The 15,427-nt window shown below is 39.2% G+C and overlaps 1 protein-coding gene across 2 annotated transcripts; it reads right to left on the bottom strand.

The window, feature by feature from the left end:
• Positions 1-1,827: 1,827 nt before the first annotated feature.
• LOC311088955 (NACHT, LRR and PYD domains-containing protein 1 homolog) lies at positions 1,828-14,859 on the bottom strand. Of its 2 annotated transcripts, XM_084123351.1 has the most exons (12): positions 14,699-14,859; positions 14,344-14,528; positions 13,054-13,125; positions 12,631-12,879; positions 7,781-7,825; positions 5,936-7,628; positions 5,732-5,815; positions 5,527-5,610; positions 4,875-5,129; positions 2,603-2,689; positions 2,120-2,248; positions 1,828-2,003 (listed from the first exon to the last, which is right to left on the bottom strand). In XM_084123351.1, the coding sequence occupies exons 3-12, from the start codon at positions 13,070-13,072 to the stop codon at positions 1,907-1,909; spliced, it is 2,742 nt and encodes a 913-aa protein (XP_083979477.1). In that variant the 5' UTR covers positions 13,073-13,125; positions 14,344-14,528; positions 14,699-14,859; the 3' UTR covers positions 1,828-1,906. The 2 variants fall into 2 exon arrangements, with proteins under 2 accessions (XP_083979477.1, XP_083979476.1); XM_084123350.1 differs by lacking the exon at positions 14,344-14,528.
• Between the last annotated feature and the right edge of the window lie 568 nt (positions 14,860-15,427).

Below are 15,427 nucleotides of genomic sequence, written 5' to 3'. Positions count from 1 at the left end.
CGGAAAACCATTTCAACAGACGCTTCCCTCACTGGCTGGGGCGCGGTTATCGGCCGCTTTGCCAGGGGTCTGTGGCAGGACCATCATCATTCTTGGCATATAAATTGCCTAGAAATGTTGGCTGTGTTCAGGGCTCTGAGGAGCTTCCTCCCAGACATCAAAGGTTATCTGAACCGACAAGGGGGACTCAGATCGCGCACTCTATCCAGATTGGCGCATCAGATTATTTTATGGTCCCAAGGGAAAATATCTATAAGAGCAATATATGTCCCGGGGGTTCAGAATCAGGGAGTAGACATCCTGTCGAGGCAGGGCTGAGGCCCGGGGAATGGAGACTCCATACAGAGATGGTGGAGCTGATATGGCAGAGGTTTGGACCAATGGAAGTGGATCTTTTGCGTCTCGAGGGACGTCCCACTGTCCACTTTGGTTCTCCCTCACTCATCCAGCCCCGCTGGGGTTGGATGCCATGGTACAGGCCTGGCAGAGGCTTCGCCTGTACGCTTTTCCCCCCGATTGCTCTGCTCCCGGGAGTCCTGCAGAGGGTCCGTCAGGAGGGCATCAGTCTTCTTCTGGTAGCCCCGTTTTGGCCGGCCCGAGTATGGTTTTCGGACTTAATTTCACTCCTGATAGCTCCGCCATGGCAGATTCCTCTGAGGAGGGATCTGTTGTCTCAGGCGGAGGGCACTATATTCCATCCTCGCCCAGAGCTGTGGAAATTGTGGGTCTGGCCTTTGAGGGGGCTCAGTACCTAGATGCTGTCCATCATCTGGGGTGGTCGAAACCGTACTTATCTCTAGGGCTCCGTCTACTAAGAGATTATATGGCCTCAAGTGGAATGTTTTTCCACTTGGTGTAGAGTTTCTTCAAGATCGTTTCTCTACGAATTTCTCCCCGTTCACACGTAAGGTGTACGTGGCTGCCATTGCGGCGTTCCATGCACCACTGAGTGTTGGGCCTTTGGGGAGGCACCAACTGGTCATACTATTTCTCCATGGTACATAGAGGATGAGACTGACAGTCAGGTCCAGGGTTCCTTCCTGGTACCTGGCGGTGGTTCTCGAAGGACTATCCCTGGCTCCCTTTGAGTCCCTTCAGTCGGCTTTGCCTAGGACCTCACGTTCTAGATAGCCTTTCTCTTAGCTACTTCTTATATAGAGACTGGGAGATCTCCAAGCCCTGGCATTAACGCCAGCTTGCTTGGGGTTTGCCTCGGCGGAGTTAAGGCCATCCTGCATCTGAGACCCAGCTATGTGCCTTAAGTGCAATTTAACACGGCTAGATATATTTCTCTTAACACGGGCTCATTCTACTAGAGGCATGGTGTCCTCTAGAGCCCTTCTCTCGGGAGTGCCCCTCCAGGAGATCTGTGAGGCAGCCGGTTGGGCTACCCCACACACTTTTATCAGGTTTTATAGTCTGCACCTCCCTTGTACACCTGGCGCACATGTGCTCTCGTCCTAGCTGGGTGCCTGAGTTCAGTTTCACTCTAGGGCAGGCCTTTTCTCGGTGCGTGGCCTAGTGGGCATTTGTTCCCCAAAGAGTCGTTTTCAACGACGCAGTGCGAGTTCCCTCGAAAGGGAACGTCTCGGGTTATGACTATAACCCTTGTTCCCTGAGAAGGGAATGAGACACTGCGTCGTCCTGCCACGCCCCTCAATGCCTGGGAGCGGCTTGCTTCATTGCGAGGCTAATGTGTGTGTGTGCCAGCGTCACTTTTATGCATCCGGTAATGCCGTCACATGTTACGTCATGACGCAACACCAATCAGGATTGGATTAGTTTCATTCATACTTCAGAGGCGCACGCTAAGGGAGCGTCCCCAAAGAGTCGTTTTCAACGACGCAGTGTCTCGTTCCCTTTCTCAGGGAACAAGGGTTATAGTCATAACCCGAGACGTTTTCTCCTACAGTAGTGGTAAAGCTGTACTAGTTTCTCCCAAATGTTCCTCTGTACTAGAAAACTCCCAAAGTTTTCTCCACTCTAGTTCAGAAAAAAAGGACCTGTAGGATAGGATCAACATTTAGTAGGCTATGCAATGTTCAAATGAAATTGTATAAATCATAAAAAAACTTTTGTGTTACTGGCTCGTGTCATATTAATCTCAGTCTTAACTTACTCTTGCAAAGTCTCCATGGAAAAGCCCTGGTCATTCAGAAGAATCTTCACATCCCGGATGCAACCTTCTGAATGCTGCCTTTTGTTTGTGCCTGCCTGGCATTTTTGAGACGGTTCAATGTAAATGGACCTTCATAATCAGAAAGCACAGCATCAGTACAGAGTCTTTTAATAAACCTGATGTTTGATTTTAATTATTGTTATAACAATAATTTGTGTGAGAAACAGACCAACATTTAAGTTGTTATTGAATTGTTAATGAACTACGAGATCTAGGGTGGATGTAAAGAAACTTAATTTATGAATAACAGTTCTCAAACTTTTGATTTGTTCCTTACAAAAAGGTATTATGTGACTTCAGAAAACATGGAATATGCCTCAAAAGTCGTTCTTTTATGGTGTTTTTGTCTCCTTTTAAAGCTTGTAAGCTGAACTCTCCATGAAATTGCATAGAAAATCTATATAATGATAAACCAATACAAACCCGTTAAATGTCATCATACAACTTGGTCTTGTTTTTGAGCTCTTCAAGATCTTGATTCCATCCTCCTCTAAGTCGCCAGCATTTACACTAGATTTGGAAACACATTATACAGATAAAATGATTAAGATTGATAATGCCATTCTTCACATCTGCTTATTACTATTCATTTAAACAATTCCATAACAGTTTAAATGGATGAAGGCCATGAACTACAGATGAGCGGTTTTAAAGGTAAGGTTATCTGACATAGCAAGAGCTAAACTGCCAAAATAAATAAATAAATAAACAAAATTAATAAAATAAATGAATAAAATAATAATAATAATAAATGAGTATTATAATAATAAAAAATACAACAGATCTTGTTTACTAAACCATTTTGTGTTTCTAAGGTTTCTAAGACAATTCCTCAAAGGTGAGTTACTGTGTGATCAGTGTCATTAATTCATAGCCTTTTAATGTTTTAGTTCACTGAAAAAATTAAACTCTGCCATGTCATTCATAACCTGTGTGTCTTTCTTTCTTCTGCAGAACACAGAAGAAGATATTTTGAATAATGCTGGTAATAAAACAGTTTTGGTTCATTGCATTACTTGTCCAAACAATTTAAGTCCATGGGTTCTAAAACTGTGTTTTAAAAAAGCATTCTTTAAAATAACTTCTGTTGTGTTCCTCAGAGGAAAACATAGATATAAACACTAGATGTCGCCTTGGGGTTCTAAACATGCGTCAAAAGCGCCGCCATCTTGGAACAGGGGTCTTGCCTTATTATTTGAAATAACCCTTGTGTTTAAAATGTACAATATGCAGGAGTTGATCCTCAATACCCACTTTTGGCTGTGATGTGCTGTGTTGTTCCTAACTTTTGATTTTTTTTACCGATTGTACTCAAACCTTTTAATGAAAAAAAAAAAAAAAAAAAAAGTGTATAAGCTGTAAGTACAGTCCTAATAGTATGCTGGTCCTCTCCCTGTCAATCTTCAAACAGTACATCCATGATTATTATACATAGAATTCCGCAAATCGTATGTATATGTGCGTTTTGCACAAGGACAGGGCTCAAGGGCTTGTTTCTTTTCCTTGCAAACTGGGGATGGAGGTGTGGAAGGACACTGAAATTTGTGAAAATGTCAACTGTTTAAAGTCTTTCTTTAAAGTGAATTTCGTTTTGTATAAATTGTATCTTAATTTTAATAAATTTTATTCATCAACAAATTGCCTGTTAATATAATCATGGAGGCGTCCGCGCGGTCACTTACTTATTGCACGTGAACTGGAGCGCATCTCATTATAACTTAACGAAACTTAGCCTATGCCTCACACAGACATGAGAAATACATAAAATACACAAAGCTTAAATAGTCTTTAAACGAAATAATTTAAAACGAAAGAAAAAAGCTAGGCTACTCTCTGATTATGTAATCCATTATGTGCATTTCTCTCTATAGGCGCGTTCACCATGCACGGAGATGGCGATCGTCAACTTCATCTCTGCAGCCGAGTCGACACTGTCAGAAATTTATTAACAAAAATCAATGCACGCGTCACCGGATTTACAAATGCTCTTCTTGCTTGTTGCACGCACACATATTATGTCGAAATAACGAGATATTATGTTGAAATAACATTATTCTTAATAAAACATCTTTTAGAATATTTGATTGAATGCTGAATGTTGCGCTTGTTCAATTTAATACAATTAAAAATTTTATTGTGATCATTAAAATAATTGAATATTAAATATTTAGTGGCCAAGTTTTGCTCATTTATATATGTATTATATAGCAATAGTTTATTCTAAGTTTACTCAAGTGGAAGAATGTGACTAATAAACTTAGGCCTACTAGCAATATGCATTATATTTTGAAAAATAAGTAATTATCTTAATATCAAAACCTTAAATTTCCTCTGGACTCAATGATAAATACATGTCTGACCGTTGGAACGAACCATAAAAACTAGAAAATCGCATTCATGATGATTTATGGTGATTTTATTTCCGTTAGACCTTTGCCTACATTGACGTTGATGCATTAAAGAGGAGGGGCTCCCCTGTTCCAAGATGGCGGCCCTATTGACACATTCGTTCCAATGAACTGCCGTATACAAGGCGACATCTAGTGTTTATATCTACGAGAGGAAAACAGGTTTGGAACAACATGAGGGCGAGTAAATGATGACAGAATTTCCCTTTGAATATTAAATACTCAGTTCTTATCAACAGACAAATTCACATAGAAACAGGACAGAGGAGATTCCAGATGTTTCTCACGTGAGTTCGGTTAGACTGGGGCAGTTCTGGGTCAGCTGGAGGGTCCAAACAGACAACCTCTCAGTTAGACACCTCACACTCATTACCATCTTTTTCAGGTTAGAGAAGGAATAGAGAAATGACTGTAATGCTTCTGAATCCCTTTGGTAAATTATCTCAAAAAGTCTGGTCCAGTCGATGTTGATTGATGAGTGTGGAAAGGTGAGACTGAATGATTCCAAATCCGTATAGTGAACCCAGAACTCTATGAAGATACTATTAAAAAAAAGAATAAAAAAAAAGATTAAAGTTGTTTTGTCTACAAGTCAATAATTTCTTGCTTAGAATATCTTTTTGTGATATATTTTTAAAATTATGATTAATTGGTGTTTTTTTGGGCACCAGCCAATATTTGCATCATTAGCAATAGTGAAAAAAGATAAAAGTGTGTACCTTATTTTTTTTCAAATGTTTTGGGTGACCAATTTAGTTGCATTATTACTATTAGAATTATAATCTATTAGATTGTGGAGACCAAGTATGCCAGATAAACGAGAGAACAAGATGATGATATCATTTGTTATACAAAACATATTAATCATAGAATTATTTCTGGTTATTATGAGAAAAAAAACGATATTTTATGAAAAGAAAAAAATAACTTGTTCTTCACCTGGACAGCTCTTCGTTGATTGACAGATCAAGTGAGTTGACTGGATATTCACAACTCTTCATTTGGCAGGTTTCTATACGAACACTGCAAACCAAAGCACAGAAAAAATATACATAAACTAAAAGTTACACAAAAGCACATTAAAGGATGATAGCATGTTTGCATAAAACACATCAAATGTATAAAATATATTTTAAAACATTACCTCTGTGAGCTCAGGGTCCGCCCTCTCACGAGAGCGTTGATCAGTTCACCGAGATCAGAGTCTGATGGATCTATTATAGCCAATCTTCAAAATCAAATCCAGAACATTACTGTACAGACTAATTAAGTTTACCTTACAACAGCAAATTAGAGATTAGATATTAATTACTTCCACCAAATATCTGTTTTAGACCAACGCATTTACCTTGCTTTTTTAAACTTGTGAAGTACAGACAAAATCGTAGACAAATATCCCGATTGCAAATACAAACGAGAAATTTCTTCAAAGCTCTTGCAGAACTGAGAGCAGTACAGCAGGGCACCGACGTCTGTACTACTGAGGAATTCACCATTTAGATCAGTCCTTTTCCAGGATTCCATTACTTCTTTCACAAAGTCTTCTTCATGAAGTTCATAGAGACAGTGACGAACAAACGTTTCCAAATACAAGGAACAATCTTTAACCTTTTCCAAAATCCATTCTTTCAGATGAGCCTGTGTTTTTGGATGAATGAACAGACCATGTTTTTTAAGTGTGAGTCTCACGTCCTTATTCAACAAACCAAATGCAAATTGCACCACAGCTGCAAAACGTGGTTTTGAGAAACTGTCCATTAAAAGTGACCTTGTAAGTTTCCTCAGGGGCTCTTCTTCATCCAGAAGGACATAGTACAGAGCAGTGAAGAACTCCTGAAAGCTGAGATGCATGAAACTGAACATTGTCTCCTGGTGGATTCTTCTCTTAAACAGGAACTTGCACAAGAATGGATTTCCAGCAGGGTCTGAAATGGTTTCATTCACACTTTTCTCATCCAGCAGGACTTGCTGTTCCAGCATCCCTCTCTCTGCCAGCTGACCCAGACTCCTCAGCAGGGTCGGGACGGACTGACTCAAACCCTGGCAGTGATGCTCCAGAAGAGTGCACACAAAGTCCACGTAGATGGAGGTGGTGGTTTCCAGTCCGCTTGTCGCTCCTGCACCATATTTGAATCTCTCCTGGATAGTTGTGCAGATGATCCAGCAGACGACAGGGATTGAGCAGGCAGTGATGAGGGTTTCATTTGCCTTCACATATGTATAAGCCTCCTTGAAATGGTCCTCATTTTGAAAGAACTTCTGGAAGTACTCCTCCACCCCCTTTTCTGAAAATCCCACAATCTCAGAGAAACGCTGAGGTGCTTTGAGCAGTTTACTGAGTGTGTCCGTAGCTGTAGATCTGGAGGAGACCAGCAGGAGAGACTCTGGCAGGATTCGACCCCTCAGCAGGGCACAAAGAGTGTCCACAGGTGGGGCTTTCTGAAGCAGATCAGTGTGTGCCGACGTGTCATTAATGTCCTGTGTGAGTTTCAGCTCATCGAATCCATCAATGACCACAAGCACCTTCTCTGGCGACTGCTGTAAAATCTGTGAGATCTGTGAGATCTCATGTGATGATAAACTACAACTGCAGCTCAAGATCTCCACCAAACTCTTCTCGTCACGAAAGCAATTTATTTCTTTACACTTTAAGTGGAACACAATATCAAATCGCCCTTTGTAGAGGTCACCAGATGCCCAGTCCATCATGATCTTCTGCACAGTGAAAGATTTCCCGTTTCCAGAATTTCCCTGCAGTATCACAGATCTAGGACTGATCCCTTTGACATCTGGGTCGAACAGAGAGTTGAGATGGACAGAGTCTCCACTGCTCCTGGAGCTGAGGACCTGCTGGAAGCTCTCTCCACTGGAGCGGATCTCTTCTTCTCGCTCTTTTCGATCTCTATGTTTCTGAAGTATCAGAGGTTGTGTGTAGCGCTCAGACAGCAGCACATGTTCACCAGGCAGTGAGTTATACTCAGTCACATACTGATTCTTGCTGTAGATCCGCTCCATATATTTGTGAATCACTGAGCTGATTTCTGTAGAAAAGATCAATATTCAAAGTGTTAGTTTTTTTTAATTTCCTGATTCTAACACAGTAAGAAATTCCAGAGCAGAGAAATACCAACTAAATTACGAGGTCGATGGAGTGCAATATTTAAAACATATTATTATAAAATTCATTAGTCACCTGAGGAATGTGTTTTTTCAGAGTGTGTGTGATGTCCTGTGGAGCCTGTAGAACATTAGACACACTTGATACATTAATTTATTTATTAATTGATATATTAAGGCATTTCACATATATTTTCAAACATTTCACATCAATCTATTTCGCTGTCTATCTGTCTATCACTGAACAAATGTATTAGATCACCACCCAATGTAAGGTTTGTGCCACAACTGCCCTAAACTAACAGTATTGGTGATTCACATTTTTTGAGAAGAGAACAAATATGTAGAGACTGCACATCATTGAAAACACTCTTAAAGTACTCAAAGTCTATCCATAAGTGGAAATTAGATATTTTTGCATTTTGTAGAGCAATTTTCTACTTCCGGTTTAAAAAGCAAAGACTCTCAGCTGATCCACGTCTACCTATAGGAATACGACGCCTATCACTGTATTCATATATCAGCTCCTCCAGTATTATCAGCAGCTATCGCGTTTATCGGGATCGAATTGCCCTCCTCCATCCCCAGCTCCTCCTCTCGCCAGTCAGGATTTGGCCTTCTGATTCCCCTTTGAATCAGACTAAATTCTTGAATTATGTTGTACATTAGAATATTGACATTAATGATATCTGCAACACATTCATGTTGGTTCTGTTCTGTTTACCCTAAAGGGGGTTATTGCTGCTCTCCCTGCTCTTATCCATGCAGGGTTCTTGCAGGTTTCAGTAAATCAAATTTAAGACCTTTTTATGACATTTTAAGACCATAAAGATTGAAATTTAAGACCTACACGACGCATTAACCAGCAAATAACAAATAAAATTACCATCAATGAGCACTTTTTGTTTCCATAAACATTAAAATAATAATTAAAATGATGGCCAGATTTTAAGAGTGTCTTGCAACATGTTATCTACTAACATGTACAAGTTCAAATAAAGTTGACAAAAAAGTTTTATAAAAAGATAAACCTCAAATATTTCAGCCTTTAAAGAATTCTTTATAAAAAGATTGAGTCAAAAAAAGATAAATTACTGACATTTACAATGCACATTAGCTTATCTTTTATTATTAATAAATAGTAAAATTCGGTCCAATGTTCCCGTGGCGTCTGTCGTTGCTATGCAACCATGCATGCGCTCTCCACAACGACAAAGGCCCTGTCCCAAATGGCGCACTTCATGTGGACTTTCGGTCTCGTGGACTTAAATTGCGCGTTCGCTGAATCTACGAGTCCATAGGCCGTCCCATTCAGCATTTTAACTCTCTGAAGTGTGCTCAGCAGCGCCCCCTTTGTACCCTCTTCCGCGAAGTGCGCATAGATGCAGGCTCCACACACTTTAACTACCCAGGAATCCTTGCGAAAGGCCAATCAGACAACGGATGGGAGGAGATTCTGCTCACGGATAATTGTTGACATGGCTGAGAAGAAAATATTAAGTTTTTTATGACCTAGATGCACATTTTACCAGTTGTTACCTACAGTTTATACAAACATTATGGTCATCGACCAGTGGTTGATGTCTCAAACATAATAATAGTGCATTGAATAATACGATCACATTATGATTCATTAAATAAATAGAACCGAATGTCAGGGCTTTACTGAGTCATATGTAAACGTAGAGTAGTATTGAAGGGTTACAAATTTTAAATCTATTTCAAATATGCTTCCATACATAACATCATGGTAAAGAATATTGTATTTAGCGTTTAAGGTTGAGATAATGATTCTGCTCAGCAAAGGTGCAATTCCTGTTTTCTCCTTATTGTCTTTAATGGCTCTTGGAGTCCCAGTTTCACTCAGAGCCACAGCCCAGACGTTGAATCGTTGGGCTGATTGGATTAGCGCATATGCTTTTGAATGGTTATGCTGATTGGATTGAGACTGGTAACACGCTGGAGTCGGGCGGGCTCCTTAACCTGTATACTTAATTTGCATGCTTTGTTCAACCTCAATGTAAATCCTTCCCCCTAAATGTCTATAAATTTGCAAGGCAACTGTCTTGAGTTAGACTTTGGAAGAACTGCAGCCACGCCAACGCGAAGTCCTCAATAAAGAATAACTTCTTGAACGTGATCCCAAAGTCTCCTGGTCTTCGATTCTGAGTTTCCAACAGTATGAATATTGAAACCTGTAAATTCATCTGAAACTCATGCACATTTTTATTATGTGTTAAAATTGTAATCTTAGTTCAAATGGAACATTATATATTATTATGTACAACTGTATACATCATTTAAATAAGCATGATGTATCTTGTCTAATGCCCACGTGGCATGCATAATATTAAAATACAGAACTATAAAACTCGTGGACTCGCGCCAAGAGCCCTATAGGTCTGCACTACATGACGTCACCAAAGTGTGGACTCTGAGGAAGTCCACAAGTCATTTGTTGCGCCATTTGGGACAGGGCCAAACAAATTGTTGTCATAGATATACATAATAAAGACTAGATGTCTTACGGCAGAGTCTCTAACGTCATCACCGGCGGCCATCTTGTCACAGGCAAGCTTTCTGGCGGCTCTGTGGTACCTGATGTAAGGTGAGTGATCTGCACGAACACAAATACTCTATCTCGCTGAAATCTTGACAGATTTACAAACGGTTTGGTTTCTTACAAACATTATTAATGTGGCTATAATTCTGGATGCTTGAACATGTTGAAATTGCAGCTTTTCTTTTCAAAAACCGACTTAATCGTGCACCATAGTTGTGTATCACGGCTACTTGCACAAGTTATCAAGGCTGAGACCACAATCGAGCTGTTCAATTGTATAGGTTTTACTGACAACAATAACAATCTTTGTGGATGTGGTTGTAGTTATTAGCTGGCTAATAACAAAAAGCTGTGAGTGTGGTTGTAGTTATTAGCCTAGCTGGCTAATAACAAGAAGATTTGAGTGAGAGTAGCAGCTAACGTTACAGTTTAGCTGCTACCCAGCAATTTTACATCAGTGAGAGAGGCAGAATTGCTCTTTCTTTTCAATACAACTTAAGTTGCACATGATTTCCAATCGGTTTGGTTTGTTAAAAACATCTTACATTATGATACAGGAAATGTGCTGGCTTTATAAGAGAAGATGCCAGACTTTTGTGCAGACTACGGATGCTCCAATCGCCATAATCTTAAAACGAGAGCCCGTGGGATCACCTTTCACCTGTAAGATATGACAGTATTATGATTATATTTTTCTAAACTAAGTCATATCAAGTGACCTAGAGGGCTGAAATGTGGTCAGTTCAGAGATGCTTGTTATCCGGCAGAAAGAAAAAACAATATTCTAGACTCTATAACTCTGCCCGTACTTCACACAATTATTCTGATTGTTTCCTAAGAAACTACAGGGTCTCAGCTTTCTGAAGAGGTCAGGCATTTGATGGTAGGACAAAATAGGAGGGAACAGTGATCTCTGAAGAAGGCACAGTGCAATGTCGGGGGGGGGAAGCCTAGAAATGGCCCAACCCTGAAGAAGTTAAAATAAACATGTAATAATTCAAATTATTTTATTATAATAGTAATATTCATATTATAAAAGTGTATATATATCTCATGTTGCCATTCTGTACACTGAGTTTTAGTAGCCTATATATTGATTTAAAATTAAACAAATACCTTGTGCGTGTGTATATTCATTGCACCTATCTGTTCTGTTCAGTGTTATTTTCATAAGGAAGTCATATTATAATTATTCATAAGTATGCAGTGTCATAACTACATCTCTGACGATTATAACAAACTAAACAGTTTGAAAATCGGTAGAAAATTGAGCAAGTTATGGTTATTTAAAAAGTACATGCACCATTAAAACACAATGTTACGAGTGAGCGAGCTGAGTATGACAAGATGGCCTCCAGGTGCGGACGTCGACCTCCATTGGCCAGCAGCGCGGAAGAGACATCTAGCCTGTATTATGTATATGATATCTATGGTTGTTGCAGTAGCTAATGGATTTCCACCACCGATAAATGCTTGCTGTAGCTCTGCTTCAAGATTTATTTACAGAGAAGAGAAAAACACCCGTAGTGTTTGGGTGCACCCCCATCCTTCCTGTTGACTGAGCTTTTAATGTTGTTATGGAAAGGGTGAAGCTGGTTCTTGGTTCTTGTCACATGACCTGCGGTGCGCTTGTAGAAAAAAGTTGAGATTTTTTCATCTTGCTCCACCTGGAAAAAACAGCCGCATCGCTTGTATTATGAGCGCGCTTGTCACACGCCTACATTTGAAATAACGAACTTGAGCGTGCAAAAGACGCGATATGTGAACGGCCCCTTGACGAGCTACCTCAAATCAGGCCATGAGCTACTGGTAGCTCACGAGCGACGTGTTGGAGACCCCTGCTCTAGAGCTCCGCTTTGTAGGCTACGACTCGATTACTTTTTTGCTACTTTGTAATAAATTTCTACTTTGTAATAACTTTCTGTGGCCATTGTTCTAGAAATGAACGAGGGTAAAACCTTTTTTAGACCTGACTAAATTAAATTTAAGACCTCGGATGAAAATCTGTCCGTTTTTAAGACATTTTAAGGCCTTAAATTTAAAGTTCAGAATTTTTTACTTTAAGACCCTGCGGGAGCCCTGCCATGCTAGGCTGCATCACTGCACTGGGAGTTCTTGCCCAGAACAGAACCATACCTCCAGTCCACAACATATGCTAATTGTCAATCGTATTTGATGATAGTGGTCCTGACAGAAATAAGCTAACAAGATGGAAAATTAAGATAAAATATTTAAGGTTTCTACAAGAGCTTCTGCAATTTGTGCAATGCCTGTAAAAGTACATATTTTAACAGTACATATCTCAGTACATACTGTAGGTCTAGACACATGTGGTATAATAGCCAAAATTAGTGTGCTCTTACCTAAGGCTCTAAACAGAGATGGCTCATGCTTTTCCAGGCTAGAATAAAAGGCAGATTTAACCTTGTCTCCTCCAGAGTGCAACACTTTATAAAACTCTCTCATTTTCTCCTGGTTAGTATCTGCTGCTCTGATCTTACAGTACGGCTCATATTCCAGCATGCCACCGGACTTCAGCTCATCCACTATCGGCATCACCATCTGTACTCTCTGGACAAGATTCGCCCAGTGGGCGTCCACAAACCGAGCACCTGGTAGAGAGATAATAACATGATAACTGCTCACAAGGAAGAACGTGATTTCACAAGATTCAAGAACGGGATATTCTATAGTGTAGCAAGTATTTGGCCACTTCACTTTTAATAAGTGTAATGCAGACTTTTTTTCATATGACTATCTCTGCTTTTACTGTGGTAACTACTTACGCTCTGAGTCTTGGTCCATGGTGTCTCATAAGTGTCTATGACGTGTTGTAGAGAGCTGTCTTAAGTTGTCCTCTGGGAAATGAAACATAATGCACATAGTGTGAGATGTTTGAAGAGAGCTTTTGTGACCCATGGTTAAAGATTACACTATTGGTATGCAGTAAATTAAGTGGCATGTAGAAAAATTAATAACGAAAGTATATCTTTAAGTACACCTCGAAATAACCATATATGGAGCATACAACACCTAGTTGTACTATGCATATCCTCATCTGCATATCATTTGCATATGATTATTCATCCACGTGATACCGTGTTTAACGGTACCAGACATTAGGAAAGTATGAGATATGGATGTCACATTTCATTAATAAAAATCATTTAGTAGCCTATCCTTGCCTTGTTTTTGAATAAATAAATCAAATAGTGTAAAATACATTTCAGAGAAAGTTTCTCAATCCTTTCCACTGGCCAAATAGTATTTTAATTGATTTATATTTTTAATGGAAACAGATAGACCATTATTTCCACGAAACTATTTTCTCAGACAATCTGCTATTATCATGATAAGCAATTATCTCTGTAATTAAAACATTAAAACACAGCATGCCACAGGAAATGTTTTCAAAAGCATTGCATCCACAACAAATATTTCTATTTATTGAATATAAAAATGTTGTAACTTCTCGATAATGATTTCATGTAGTTTAAATGTTTAACACCATTAATGAGAATGGCATATTTAATCAAAATTTTTATATCAGAAGTAAAACGTAGTTTAAATCATTATTTTATTTTTTAAACTGTTATTGTTTACATACATTGTATTTATGATTAGGACTCATAATGAAGTTTTATGGTTTTACTTAATCTGCCGTTAGATAAGCTATATGCGTATAATGTATATGTATAATTTTCTTTAGATTATGTCTAAAAGTGACCAAAAAGACATAGGCTACTCCAGGCAGCTCACCATCGGTGTCGCCAAACCGCTCCGTCTCCAATACGCATGGGCCAGAGTTTGCGTGCAAATGCGAAGATTGCAAGTTTGCAATCCTACTGCAAGTTTGTTTTTATAAATCACAACTTATGCGTCGGAAGTGTCATACGCCTCTTTCAGGGGATGTTTTGTGTGTAGGCTACGCAACGGTTATAAGTCTGCAGCCTCCCCATGTAGAAAAACTCTGATATTGCATACTTAAGATTGTGTTGCAGTACTAATACACCTGTATTATCATTACAATGGCACATGAAACAATAATACAACTTGTACCGCACGAAAGAACTTACCGCACTCAAAAACTGCTTTCCGGCTTTAACTCCAAAACAGCATGACATAATTTTTTTCTTTTTTATTAGGTAGGCATTGCGTGCTGTACGTGCTTACGAATTTGACGTTGGTTTTCAGGGAAATCTCAATGGTTCATCCGTCCCGCGTTTCAATCGTCCCGGCTCTCCTCTAGCCTATACTCAGTCTAAAAAAATAGTAATAATAATAAAAAAAACACATTATGCTGCGCGTCTAGTCGCGATTTAGAAAAACAATAACAATATCGATCGTGTAAGTGAGCAAAACTCATCTCGTGACTGCGAGGCTTCATGTCAGAAAATAAATCAATAAGTTACGGTCCAGTCTTGTTCTTACCTTCAGTGAAGTCGACATAGTATTCACGGTAAAGATAGCAATGCTTTTTACGAATATTTATTTGTAACATTAATTTCTAGACTACAGATCGAAAGTAGTTTGTGGACACGCCTCTTGTGGACTTCCTTGTTTTGTTTTCGATATTCCTCCTCAAAGACAGACGGCAAAGTATCATCGCTCCAGAATAGTACTGGTGTAAAACGTGGAAGTCTGATAATATTCCACAAGCCTACAATGTGCAAAAGCCGTCGCAATGTTGAAAGCCGTGCTCCAGATAATAGGCTTGTTTGAGATGCGCCTTGCCTCGCCTGAAATGTATGCGAGAGTAGGCGGCTGCAGTGAGAGGAGGAGTGAAAAAAAGTGCAGGCAAGCCGACAGTTCTCTCTTCTCGCAGTGGATCTGACACCTGCGAGATCAAAGATGGATATCGCGGGATTCACGCCCGTGCACACTGTTGCTAAAAAAACTGAATGTAATTTAAGTTCTGTTGCTTTTATATGAAAATAAATATAATGAACAAGGCACCCAAAGTATTTCCATATTCCAAGTATTCCATTCCAAATACATGTTTATCAATCATTTTTTCTTTAATAAAGACATATGTGTTTTCTTTTTAAATAAAAATTACAATGTATAACCCATAGAGATCACACTGTCAGATAGTTTGGGAATATTCACACATAACGTATACACATAAAACATGATATCAGAGTTTTAAATATATATATA

Source organism: Abramis brama (genome assembly GCF_963993115.1).
Source record: "Abramis brama genome assembly, chromosome: 8".
Classification (NCBI taxonomy): domain Eukaryota; kingdom Metazoa; phylum Chordata; class Actinopteri; order Cypriniformes; family Leuciscidae; genus Abramis; species Abramis brama.
This window is presented reverse-complemented; position numbering and strand designations above follow the sequence as displayed.